The sequence below is a fragment of the Triturus cristatus genome, chromosome 12 (genome assembly GCF_964204655.1).
Source record: "Triturus cristatus chromosome 12, aTriCri1.1, whole genome shotgun sequence".
NCBI classification, from domain to species: domain Eukaryota; kingdom Metazoa; phylum Chordata; class Amphibia; order Caudata; family Salamandridae; genus Triturus; species Triturus cristatus.
The window spans coordinates 294,413,560-294,427,625 of NC_140595.1; the positions used below are offsets into that span (position 1 = coordinate 294,413,560).

A 14,066-nucleotide genomic window follows, 5' to 3' on the forward strand; every position below is an offset into this window, starting at 1 on the left:
AACATTAAAATAAATGAAATCAAAAAGTGTTTCTCTCTCTCAAACTGATCGAAGAGGCAATCGCAAAGCAAAATAAAAATGGCCCTTGACCGAACATTGACCCAAACGAATGGTTCAAATCTTTCCCAAACAGCTGGTGAAAATCCTTCAAATACTCTTTCATCAACACATAGAAACCAGTTTCTTCCAAATATCATGGACCAATAACATCATAGTCCCGATGTATTTAAACAAAAGTCAGGTTCATAGACCCAAAAATCATACACACCCTAAGGTTTAATAGGCTAAGAAACAAAAGGTTTTCACTAGCATAAATGGTGAAAAAGATCACAGAATGGCAAGATGAAGGAATCCTAACCCTCAGGCGGATTCAGACCTGGCCTCTTCACGAGTGGCAAACCTTCCCACTCGAACACCAGATGCCAAAAAATTCAAAACAGATGTAAGTGTTCTAGATTTTTCATTTGTCTTTGACTGCGTAGACTGGGACACTATGGTCGAAGCAGGGAAAAACATTCATTAACCCTTTCCTGTGGAAGTGTGGTTCGGCCAAACCATCTGAACCCAAAATTCGCCATCAAATCTGGATTAAAACAGATGTTCTCCTGTAGCTTGCAGTAGATGCACCAAAAATCCAAAACATCTACATCCCCATCCTCCTGTACTCCAATAACAGTCATCCTGGCACGTACACCAAACGCTCTAAAACAATGACCTGTATGCAGAGAAAACGTGTTAAGAAAACAGCATCACAATCATCAGAACGAAAAGCAAGATCATAGTCTGGGGACCCCAGTCCAAGAAATCAAGAGCCACACAATTCTACTGGAAAGGAAAACCATTACAAAGAGTACATACCTTTACCTACAAGGGCATTAACTTCTCTGTGTGTGTGTGCTTCCAAGAGCCCAAAGCAGCAAAGTCCATCTGCAAAAATGAAGCATTTTCAAATGGGATCCTATGCTTCACACACTTTTGAGGAAGAAAACGGTCCTCTGTGCCAACCAAAGAAGAAGAAAAAAAAAATGGACTCAACCAATATATGTGAAGATTAGGTATAGTCAGACATGGAGAACGTCTTGGATCTGGGAACACTGGAGAAGAAACTTTGGGAATACATGCTCAGATCCCACAGCATTCACTAACAGCAGCCCTCCAAATAGACTATGCATTTACCCTGGTTAATCTACAATGCTGAAGAAGGGTAATGAGCTGTGCAGCCAAATTAAGCAAAATATGCACAACCTAGCTGATCTACGAGAGCTGGGGAAAATGTAATACTACTGAATATAAAACCATCAAGCAAAGCCAAATAGTGCAAGAAACAAAACCGAAATTGAATCTCCTGTCCGAGTTGTTTATCAATCGCCGTTTTCCTCAACAGCAGATGACCTACAAAACTTTTCGAAAAAGTAATACTTGGAACTCAACCGGCAAGAATAGCAAGAAAAGGCAGACATGGTCAATTCCATCCATCACTTTTTTGTATTCTTTAGTGTGTCGCCCTAGGTGTGACGGGTACGCCCAGGCGTGGGTCCTGTGTACACTGTGCTACTGAGACTAAGCGGTACCTGGCTGATGAGCCCTAACTGGGGCAATACCGATCCTTGGTTGAAAATGTTCCAGTTGGAGGAAGGCCTGGCAGCTCAAGCTGGACTCCTCCCATTGGAGCAGGGTCAAGACTGACTTGCATATGGCTGGGTCAATACTAAGGTGGCATTGTGTGCAAAAAAATGATGTACTGGGATGCAGTCCAGAGTAGCTGCCAAGAGTAATTCAAGAACTCTATCACCACCTTTTTTGAATACGGCCAATATAGGCATTCAAAATATACCCACAACAGCAACCCTATCTCACTACTCAGCACAGTAGAGAGGTGCGCAGAAACTTTGTGTAGCAAAGATTCAATAGGTTAGGCAATGGGAATTCAACTTAACGTGAATGGTATTCAAAATGTAGAAGGATCTTTCTAGAGAAATTGACAAGGCAAACCAAACTGAAAAGATCATAAAAAGTACTTCCACAGTGCAGTTGGGTAATTGCCTTTCTGAATTCACCCACAAAGTTGCAGCCTTCTTCAAAGCAGCTTGGAAAAACAGATTAATCAAAATCAGTCTGAGGTTACATTTACAAAGAAGAAATTAGGTGGATAAAAATTCTATCTCTCACCAAGGAGCAGTGCATGACTATCCGCACTAGCAAGGTCCTCCTCCAGGGCAAGCATGGACAAGTTACGAAATCTAAGCCAAGCATCTGCAAGCAGCTTCCATCTTTGTCCCGAGCCATAAGAAACTAAAGCCAACTAATATTTCAACTGGACAAAATTAAAGAGGCGACAGCCATAAAAGGTTCCTGGCAGAAAAACAAAAACTGAAAACTACCAATCCAGACCACCATCACAAGGGACCACACTTCTACTTTGCATTAACAATGCAAGGCTAAGAACAGGAAGATACAAACTGAAATTATCTTCACATGGGCATTCTCTTCCCAGCACAATGAGGTGCGAAAGTCCTCACACTTCTGTCCACTTCTTGCCCCTAACATTGGTCCTACTCTGCCTTCCTACTCTGCTCCATTTCAATAATATGTTTTACATTTTTATATGCAAAAGTCTAAATGAATGACGGTGAAAATAAAATGAAGTAAAGAGGCTCCGCCTAGGTGGGAGAAGCATCATTTTTGGTGGAGGAAATTCGGTACTATACCATGAAGGGCACGCTATGCAACATATAGTGCCACCAAGATCTGGCGGCCCAGTGGTGGCCAGAGAATAGTCTGCAAAGCCAACAAAATGTGAGCAAGGGCACTGAAGAAGGTTTCTTGTAGCTAAGTTCAAAACCCTTTGAATACTGTGCAGGTGGTGAGCTGGGGTGCCACGTGAGCAAAACTAGGAACCCCAATACAGTCAGTCTACGATGGGCCATTTCAAAATGAAGCCTAGTACCTCAAGTCAGTACTTAGAACTTCATGTTTGCCAGTGCTTAGGTTCAAGTGCTTTCTCGTCAGCAAGATGGTGACTGCTAAAAATAGTTATAGCATGGACGAGTTCAAGTTAGAAGTATTTTTAGACTTAAGGAAGATCTTGGCAACATCCGCATAGTTTCAGTAGATTAGGCCAAAGCAGAAGTTGGATGAGGAGAGAGGACTTGCACAGAATAGGGAAGGGGAAGAAATAAGTTGGACTTTATGTATTGAGTAAGCTGTAGAAAAGCTCATTTCCGTAAGTATTGTCAAAGCATACACATTTTGAAATACATCTACAATTCTGAGATACAGATATTCAGTCTCTGCTTCCTTAACATATGCATGCTGTACAAGATTCGATAGAAGAGGTTCCAGTTTAGAAAGATTAATGGAGAACGCTTCTAGCAAGGAAACAATTTGATGTAGAGCATAGGGGCTCGGTAGACCAATGCCCACCGATATCAGGTGCTTCAGGTGTGAAGAAGGAGACCTTGACTCTACAGCTGCAGGGACCAGGAGACGTCGAGGACGACCAGGAGCCGGATACCAGCTGTCCCACGAATGATGTCGAGTGCTCAAGAGTCGGTGTCCAGCGGGAGCACCAACAAGCCGTGGCAACAGCAACCCACAAAGAAGGTCAAGAAAGGTTACAGTCTGGCCCAGCAAGGCCCAGAGGACTCACCACAGCAAGGGGAGTAAGGGCTGGCCTGGAGCAACCAGGGGCGCCCAAGAAAATCAGTGTTGTCCCTCAAATGGACCCACAGGCCGAAGGCACCTCTAGCAGTTTCACAAAACATCAGATTGCAGGACACAGAGTGCGAGGAGGCCGAAGTCCTTTGTACGAAATGTGCACAGAGGTTGGGGCTATCGACAGCCCAATGCACGAAGTTGGGGAACACCAACAAGCATATGTACTTGCAAATGTACGCATGCACAGGGGATGCGGTCTCCTCGAGGGATACTGACCTCAAACTTGGTGAGAGGGCAGCTCGACCTCAAGGAACGTAGAAACCCACCTCCTGTGTTGCTGGAGCCTTCGGAGTCTGCAGGAGCACCGGATCAGCAGACCGGTCAGTTGCGTTACGGTGCCTGCAAACGCAGGGGAGTGACTCCTTCACCCAAAGGGAGAAACTTCAGTTGTCCTTGATGCTCCACAGGTCCTGCACAGAACCTGTATGATGCACGGGCACCGACAATGCTTTGGACAGAGAGTGGGACGAAGTTGGGCCCAGTCAAAGTCCAGCGAAGTCCAGAGTGTCCAGTTGGTCGAAGGTCAGGGTCAGTGGTTTCTTTTTCAGAATCTTGTCCACGTCGAATCTAGGCTCCTGTAGCCAGGTAAGCCCTTTTGTACCCATGGAGAAGGTTGGACAGACTATGGGGACCCTTCCAGGGGAGGGTCAGGACAGTGGGGAGGTTACTCCAATGTCCTTTGTCCAGTTTCACACCAAAGCAGAAGCCAATGGCTCCCAGAACTGGTTTGAACTGGACTATGCACAGGGACACCAAATGTGCCCCTCGTGCAGACTTTAAGGCATTTTGGAAGTGCACCCACCCAGCCCCAATACACTAAATCCTGTCTGGGAGGTGGTCACACCTCCCTGTGACAGGATGCCTATTGTGCTGCCTTCCTCTGCTCGAGCCTGGCTCAGCAGCAGGAGGGCAGAAATGTGTCTCTGGTCGGCAGCAACCATTTTGTACTGTCCGGGTCGAGAAGGCTGGTACCGGGAAGACCAGGGACCCACAAAGTTTGCTTCAGAAGGGTGGAATCATACCTCTCATGCCGGTTACTGGTGTGGAGGTATGATTCCAAGATGTTTGATACCAAACACGACATGGTTTGTTGCAGCCCTTTTCGAGATAGCATTTTGTGCGAGCATATAATGCACCTCTACCTATATGTCAGGCTGCATCACCGACAACCCCGGAGAATGGTCTCCGAAGGCTGCAGGGGTGCTCTGCTCATGCAGGGGCACCCTCTCATCTAAAAGCCAGCCCCCTTCCTTCAGGATTGTAAGGCCTGCTATAGGGGTGACTTATAGGTTTTAAGTGTAGTGACCTATAGATATAGTAAACCTATATCTAAAGTAAGTGGTGCATGCACCAGCTTAAACAGGCTTCAATGGCGGACCTGTAGTTCCATTTTGCATGGCCTCTCATGGGTGGCATAATACATGCTTCAGCCCATGGCAGGCCTCTGGGGTACCTATGCTCTTGGTACATGTGTACCATATACTAGGGACTTATAAGGGTACCCCAGTATCCAATCTGGAGTGTACCTAAGTACATGTCAATACATTTTAGGGAGAAAGCAAATAGACTGGGGTTCGGATTAGCAGGATCCCAGTCAGACTAGTCAATAACAGTGTAACATCAATCAAAAGCATCAAAAGTAGGCAAGAACCTTCCCTAAAATCTTAATACCCTTAAGACAACATGGTATCCATTTCACATCTATACATTAAAAGCAACTGCAAATTGATTTTGTGCGTCATGCGAAGGTTAGTAATTGATACCAATAGAACAGAGTTCCAGTGTGGGACACTAGCTACCATCAGCCTAAGAAAATAGTCTGCTAGACTAAAACAATTCCAAAATGAATCCTCTAAAGTTTGCTGGCAACGCTATGGCCCCATGCAACAAACTCTGGAATCATTCCATATCGCTAGCGGTAGGCATGACACAACCTTGATCCAACAGTAGATTTCTTAAAACAATTTTGCAAATATGCTTGCTAAAAAGCCAGCGGTTTCATATGCAGTCTAAGAGTCACTAATCGACTATACTAATACTTCTGGTCCAATACTGCTTCAAATTTCAATATCCTTAAGTGGAATCAAATCATTGTTGTGCGTCTAATAAAGTTTAATGCCCAATATAAACACTGACATATAATTTGTACCACCTGTTGTACCCAGGACTATGCTGGCTAGTCCTGCTTACAATTTTTATAATTTATGCTTCTATCTCTCACATAGCGTCACTAATCACACTGCCATGCGCTGTATCTCTTACAACGATAATCGCACCTCAGTGGTCATCACGCACGACATCAAAACACTTCCACAAAAGCTCACAACAAAAACACCCTTTCAGTCACACATACTACTTGCTATCAGTGAGGGTAAGAGTTTCAACACCCTACATAGGGGTAGTAAGCTCTATTCAAATGCTACAATACAATATATTTACAGAACCAACAAGACAGCATTCTCTACTGGGGCCTGGCCTGCCTCACCAATTCATTAACTGAAAAGACTTCAATGATAGGGGAATTTTGCCTACATCCAGTGCACTATAAAGTTAATGATCTAAATATATTTTAAGTCAATCTGTAATTTTTCTATGTATTGGCTATCTTCACTACTGCTAATCTGAACTCAGCGCTCCAAACAAAGGCATTTGTCCAAAGATTGCCCCCATTCTTCCGGAGGCCAACTTCTTTCATATGTCATACCCTTCCTCTGCAAAACATTTTGATAGGGTAAAGGGAGGACGTGGCTATACCAAAGAGCCTTCTCTAAGGTCTAGGCTTACACTATCAGCACTCCTTCAATTGTCCAATCTACCAAGAAGCCCCATAAGAATCAGATGATCAATGAACTATACAAATAAAGCAGGGTTTAGTAGTTATGATAGTTCCCTCTAGGCCGTCCAACGGGACATTCCATTTCAAAACTCCTTTACATCGTAAATATATATATCAATCCAAACAAAGAGTAGCCCCATTGTTGAACTTATTTTGCATATCCTAAAGACGAACTCACATGAGAAATATTAATTGCAGCACTACAAGGACCAGAGGGCCATGTGGATGGCCCCGCCCACTGAGGCTGTCCTGGTGAGTTTAAATAGTGCGCAGGACTGTCTTGGTTTGATGCAGGAAATGCCATTGAGAAAGGGAATCATAACCCGAAACGCGTCTGGCATGGGACTTCAATGTGATGCAGTTTGTTTTTACTTGGATGCAGCGGTTCTTCAATAAATCACCGGAGAATTAATAGATAGATAGATATAAGAAAATCTTCAATGTTTCACAAAGGTTTTCATTTGTTAAGATGTAACTCTTACAGCACATTTCCTGAAACGTTTGGTAGGTCAGATACTTACATAGAAACCAGATAGGGGCCCAAGTATGTAGATTTATTCCAAAACACAGAACATGAGGGCTCAAAAACAATGGCTTTCCACCACACTACATTGCTGATGCTTGGGTGCTCAATTTAAACTGAAGTAATTTAGGTTGTTTATTGCTTTCTCATTTGTGAGAAAGGTCTGCTTGAGGCCAACCGTTGACAAGCATTACATTTAAAGTGGTCTTTAAGGAGCTTTGAGGTAAAATAAGAAGGACTAATTTTATAAAGAGCCCCAAGAACAATTTGTCAAACAATGGGTTTTTTCCTCACTGTCGAGGACATTAGCCTAAAGGAAGTTATTAGGCCTCAGTTTGCAAATTTCGATCTCATAAAGAAGCTCCCTACACCCAAAGATAAAGCTAGGAGTCGTTGCACTTACCTGCAAGATAGTCTTTGCAATCTCTGTGTTTTCTGGACTTTCGAAGTGAAGAAGTTGCGAGCCAAATCCATAGTAATGTGGACCCATCTTGTGAAGATCAACGACATTAGCATCAGCACTGAAAACAGTCCTCCAACCTGCTCTGTAAATCTTAGGCAGCTCCACTGAGATAATACGCCGCTTGCTGTCATAAAGACCCTTCACCAGCCATAGAGGCAGCTCCATCTTGGAGCCCTAGAAGAGAAAAATGTTATTATGTAACAGCTAAACTTTAGATTACAGATCACCCCCACCAGACCTTCACACTCAGGGTCAGTTGCCACTACAACCCCCCCCCCCCACCCAGTAGAAGGATCACAAGCTTGAGCAATAGGGTGACACCTTCATGCATGCACCCAATCCTCAAAGTATAGCCATACTGGAGCACACCCTCTGTTTTCTAAATCCCATGCAAGAGCAAAGCAACTTTAGGAGAGATGTTGTCCATGTGTATCCTCACACAATGCTTCCTAGAAATACGCTAAAAAAAATAATCTGAGTTGTACAGAGAAACACCCACCTGAAGGTGCCCAGATGGATATTGTCTGGCTAGATCCAAATAGCCTTTTTTCCGAGATTACCTACAGCATGCATGCCATCCAGGAGAATACCCAGCATGGCCCTGTCCACTGCAAACAAAACAAGTATTGGCATAGTCAATAGGTCTCGCCTTTGGGACTTTTTAAGTGTTTAGCCATGCAACAGCTGTTGTTGCACCAAGAATATTGTGCTGGATAACTAAATACTTAGAAGGTCCCAAAAGCGAGACCTATTGGCTATGCCAATGCTTGTTTATTGGGTCGTTCAGATGTACATAATGTCTTCTTGTTTGTACCCAAGGTGCTTATAACACTTTTTTATTAGAACTTTCAACATGCTGCACAGCAGCCATAATGATTCACAACATAGCTTAAAGACCTTGGCAAACCCAGTAGCTCTAGCTACACACTTATAAGGTCCTAAGGGCTAGACCTATTGGCTTTGCCAATGCTTGTTCTTAATTCTCATGTGAGCGCACCCTTCATTTACGGGAGTTCAAGAAGTTAGCTGTACAAAAGTAGCATAATTTATTAGAAGCGGATGATGTCCAGTCTAAATTAACAATCTAGGCCACATATTGGGAACAAATGACTTGCCTGTCACTTCTCTTATGGCATTGTAATGTTAGCAGAGAGCAGGATTTTTCAAAGTTCATGTTTAAAACCTATCACTTTTAATAAATGACACTCAATGCAAGGGTATAATCTGAGGTACTCTTCGACATGTTAAAAGGAATAGACTTTCATGAATTTTGAATAGATTTTATAATATTTTGACATATTTGTTACATGGTTTACATGGACAATTTGTCATTTCTCAGCTCGTGCATGGACTTGCGAGTCAAGCCACACCTGTGGATCATCTCTTGCGCTCCCGGATAACTTGTTGGCTATCCAACCTCTAGGTCTCACTGAACTTAGACCCAACAGGCACATATGTAGCCTTTTGCAGATAAGGGAAGCTTGTGCTACTAAGCTGTGCAGTGTCTTCATGAAGCCTGGAAATGTAGTAATATTGAAAAATTGCATTTATTTATTTTGACGAGGCTTTGTCATGAGGCCCAAACCGAACTCGCTGAGTATTTTAATAGTATACTTTCAGGTAATGATGGCAGCAACTAAGCTCAGCACGGCGCTGCTTCTGTCTGTTGAAGCCCAGGTCTGCCCCAGAACAGGTTTGCCTGCTCCTTCAGTGGTAGTGCATTCGTCCGAGCTGTCCAATAGGCAGAGCTCAGAAGGTTTCCGTAGAGCAGGGGACACGCGATCCTGAAGGGGTGCCTAATCATTTTCTAAAAGCACAATAATAAAATTGGGGCTCAATTTCGATACTTAGAACATTTAAATAGTATACGCACACTTTGCCTCTCAATTTAGGACCAGCGCGTTTTACAAAAAAATGCAGTCACAGAAAAGGTTGTCTACAACCATTTAGCCAGTTCTTGCGAACAGCTCTAGTAGCGGGCGAGAAATTCAGTGTAATGTTTGCACGAATCAACAGCACTCTGTTCACTAGCAGTGACAAATGAACCGAGGCGATAACTTCCGGTATTATTTCTTCCGGAGCGAACGATACGTTTTCCAACTACCTGTCAGTCACGACAAACGAGCGCTCCCATTTGCTTTCCCTGCAGTCGGTGTTTAAAGCTGCTCAGACCCGGAAGCAAGGCAGAATGACACACACGGATATTCTGAAGATTACCTGCGGGTGTCTAGGTAAAGTGTGGAGTTTGAGACTGGATCTGGCAGGATACCAACGCTTTTAGCCAAATATTTGTTATCCCACGATGGGATTTCTTTTTGCCAACAAACACATTAAAATAATAATTAAAGGACAGTCTCGTTTCATGGGACATAATATTTGAAACTACGGGAATTGTTTGTGTGTATGTGCTCAGTAACTCTTGGGGAATCTGTTTTCGGAGGAGAGCGGTGGTTTTTGTAGGCTACTGTTCCTTCTCCGCCGCAAAGAATGTAGCTCCCTAGCTTTCGTTGGTTCTTTTCTGCACCTTTGCAAACTAGACTGAAGGAATAAACAGGAAACGCGAGTGGTGCACGTGTGCGCGAAAAGTTAAAGTAGGCTACGCGCGCAAGTGAAAGTGATCGCGACTGGCTGCACACATTGCAAAGCTGCCAGCAGCGCGCGTGAACTCAAGCGCTAGGCCAGCCAGCAGCACTTTGAAAACTCATCTACAAAAGTCTCTCCGAGCAGCGCATGCGCGCTGACTCAGCGAGACCTAAAAATTACCATTGTCTAGTACATAGGAGTCCTCATGTTTCCTCTATGCTGTCCACATGCCCTTTTTTCCTTCTCCACCTCATTTTCAAATCAGAATTAATTCCATATTTAACCCCTCCCAGATGAACCACTGAGTAACTCTGGCACAGAGTTAACAATCTGAAATCCAAAGTGTCACGTTAGGTCTAACATTTGAGGTGCCGACCCTCTGACAAAGGTCTGTCTTCCTTTTGCACGAAAGGTCCAGTGCTTAGCAAGCAAGGAAGTCAATGATAGTCCAGTGCTTCATATAAAGTGCTTTTTTAAATGGTTTATTTTATTGAGATTGTAGAATGGTTTTAACTAAGCACAAAAATGATATCTAGACATTTAATAAGATAGATGAGAGATTTTTGAAGGATTAAGGGACAAAAGCATGGGCTTGAAAGAAGAAGCGAGTAAGTTAGATACTAATATTGAAGGCTAAGTAGGAAAGAAGTAGTCAAGAACTACAGAACGCGGTTGTGTGATCACAACAAATCTAGGTGTTCCCTGCCATGCAAACTGGGCGGACTGCAGCAGAAGTAAGCAGTGTGCTGGGTGTGGAGTCTGCCTCGGAGAAGCTTATAGGCCCCCATTCACTCTGGCCGAGCCCACGCTTTCTATCTCGCCCCGGCTCCTGCCGCGAGGCGCATTAGAAAGTGCGCTTCTGTGGAAGCTTTGGGGCGGTAAACAGAGCATTGCCATGGGCCCTCCCCTGCTAATTTGGTTCTCCCGCCCAGCTGCTCCATACCTTCACGAGGGGCCTGGGCTTCTTGGGCCCCGACTTCTGGACCTCTGGAGTTCTTGCTCAGCATTGGTGTCCACTGCCCCAGAACCTGAGCCCATACTCGTTGGAACCTCTCACAAAATGGCAGACAAAACTAAGCCTAGTGCTACAGCCAAGGTAAAGGAGCAAGTGGGAGAGGTTCTCTCTTACCCTTGGCACTCAGCTATAACAATTTTGTGCATTTGGATACAGTGGCTCGCAACATCCTGCAACCGGGAGTATTATACTGTCTCATCTGACTGGGGCACATCGACGACCTGTAATAAGCGGAGAATTGTGCACCTAGAATCAACTACAGAGTTTGGAGTTGTTTAAAATGGGCATTCTGCCGTGAGTCTCACCACGTGACTACAGCGAGGCACAGAGGTTCAAGCATAGGGTGGTGACAGAGGCTGTAGACAGAGTCCTCAGCAAAAGGAGAGTCCCCAGACTTGCGAAGTGGCCCAGTTAGGACTGAGTGCGACTTGTGGAGGTGGAGCACTAGCACTCCCAGAACCCAGCGCAGATTTGCTTTTCAGCGGGGAAAACAGTAGAAGTGCCGCCCGCTCGGTCTACTCATTGTACACCATCAAAATTCAATGATTGGGCTGGTGTTTCTTGGTAAAACTGGAGAATAAAAGAGGCACGATTTTTCAGAGTGTGGAGAGGGCCTGAGTCGGGCTAATGAGAGTGGACAATCAATGGGACTGTTTAGGTTACCCTCACACATCCCCTAGAGGATGTCCTGCTTCATCATAGGGCGGTGCTCCTAGTTGGGCCGGCGCAGCAATGCCCTAAAGGTCCCCTGAAGGGTCACTTCAGCTAAGATCTTTTGAGAGGCTGCCGTATAGATTAGTGCAAGTGAGTCTACCGAGGACTGGCCAAAGAACTCAGCAACAATCTCCTGGAAAGACAATAACCATTGAGGATAGTGAGACTGGCAGAAAAGAGAGCACGTACCAATAACAGAGAAGCTCTCCTGGGAGATAATGTGCGTACCAAAGAGAACATCATAACATGCGTCACCTCCTTCACCACGCTCTCTAACAAAGAGAAATCCATCATTTTAAAACACTGGACAATCTTGAACGCAGGAAAGCTGAGACTGGAACGCCCCACTTCGCTTTCAAGAGAACACCTAACCTGAGGGACACACTAGACCAAGGTTAAAAAACAAAAAGAACCACAACAAAATAAATAAATAAATAAATAAAGGCACCCTCGGGAACCTCCCACGAGTCACAGGACACCATCCATGTGGGAGTTGCACTGCAAGTAACACCGCCAGCCACTCAATGTCCTACAGTTGGGCACCTTTAGATGGACACAAAGGCAACATACAAATTGAAACACCAAAAACTGCATCTATCTGACTACTTGTCTGTGCACTGTGTACTATGTTGGCATGACCACAACACCAGTCAAAATAAGAATGGGGGAACACAGAAGTATTATCAGGTGTGGCCGAAACTCTACAAAAATGAGCAACCACTTTAAAGAGGCAAATCACTCCACCACTGACCTTAAGTGGACCGTGTTGGAGGCAGATCGGTCCTGGAGCACGATCTTCAGACGGGAACAACAGTGGGTGTTCCGCCTCCAGACCAACGAAAATTGTCTTAATGAGGAGATTCCTTGGACTGAGATATAGACACCCACACTCGATGTCATTTGTTCCTCCACGATACTCTGGGGGTTAGTATCAGTTACTACACTACTTATTTTGGTGCATTCATAGAATAGCGAGACTAGACTTGTAACACACCATCCCTATACCATCTGGGATCGACCATGCTGCATAATGTTCCCTTTATAATACCATAACATGGGGGCGTGGCCACGCCGCGAGCTATGATGGCTGCGTGGTGTTGAAGCTCTGCCGGCAGCCCAGCATACACAACGATGTCCCCTACCTCCTGAAGCGAGGAACAGAAGGCGGGAGATGCCGCTCCGTCCCTGGATTCCGGTGGCCTGATCTCGGGGCCCCGCATGGGAGTCGCAAGATGGCGGCCGGCGAGGCGAAAGAGGCGGTGGCGGCTCCCGGTGCGGACGGAGGAATCCTGTGGGGGCCGCTGGGGCGGTGAGTACCTGGGCGCGGGTTCAGTGGGCTCCGCTTCCCCCCCCGCTTCTGTGCATGAGCGGCGCCGACCGTGCCGCTTGACGGGATCGGACCGGCACGGATGAGCTGTCCCGCCCGCTCTGCCCCCGTTCTCCCCCTGTGCTTAATGCGGCGGTTTGGGCACGATTGAGCGGGCGGTGGCTTGGCCGCTACGGTGGGGGGTGATAGTGTGGGCCCGCTGGTTGCCCCCTGCGCCTGGGTTGGTCCTGCCCTCTGCGTTGCCCCCTCAGTGGTTGCACCTGCGCTGGCCGGATATGGCTGATTGACCTGCCTGGCTAGCCCAGCCCACGGGACCCAGCAGATGGGGAGCTGACCCTGGGTGGAGTGATTTTCTTGCGTGGTGCATACTCCTGCCGGTGTTGGCCACCTGGTCTCCTGCGACCCCATTCAGTGGTGTTGTCCTCGCGGTGCCTGGGGGCTGAGCGGGTGCTGATCGGCCCTGCTCCTGGTGAGGGGCTGAGGAGTCACCTGCCTATACATCGCTGAAGCACGGGGCTGCGGCTCGGAGATGTAATCTCTGTGAATGTCTCGGCGTGATATGTGGAGGCGCTTTTGAGAATCACGCATTGTGCTGGGCGGGGAGCACCTCACAGTTCCTACACTCTCCCTGCTTGTCGACGCCCTAGAGGATCCCCCCGGGGGCTGGACGGTCTCCGGTTGCTTTGCTGAAGCATGGGTCGCAGGGACCCGAAACAAAGAACACTTCCCTTCGAAAAGCTTGCGGATCAACCAGCAGAGGGTGCCCCCGCCATGGCACAGCGTGCTGAGAGCCCTGCCGGTGGTGCAGCGGCCTCGGCCCCGCCCGCGGACTGGCTGCAGGAGATGAGGGCTGGATTCAGATCCATAGATAGTCGCTTTGACTCCCTG

At 46.2% G+C, this 14,066-nt stretch overlaps 1 protein-coding gene across 1 annotated transcript in view; it reads right to left on the reverse strand.

The window, feature by feature from the left end:
- The window catches only part of GINS3 (GINS complex subunit 3), a 42,240-nt gene that overhangs the window by 12,212 nt on the left and 15,962 nt on the right, over positions 1-14,066 (reverse strand). The window contains exon 2 of the mRNA XM_085637552.1: positions 7,480-7,713. Coding sequence (XP_085493678.1) covers positions 7,480-7,713 — 234 coding nt within the window. The remainder of the gene's footprint in view (positions 1-7,479; positions 7,714-14,066) is intronic.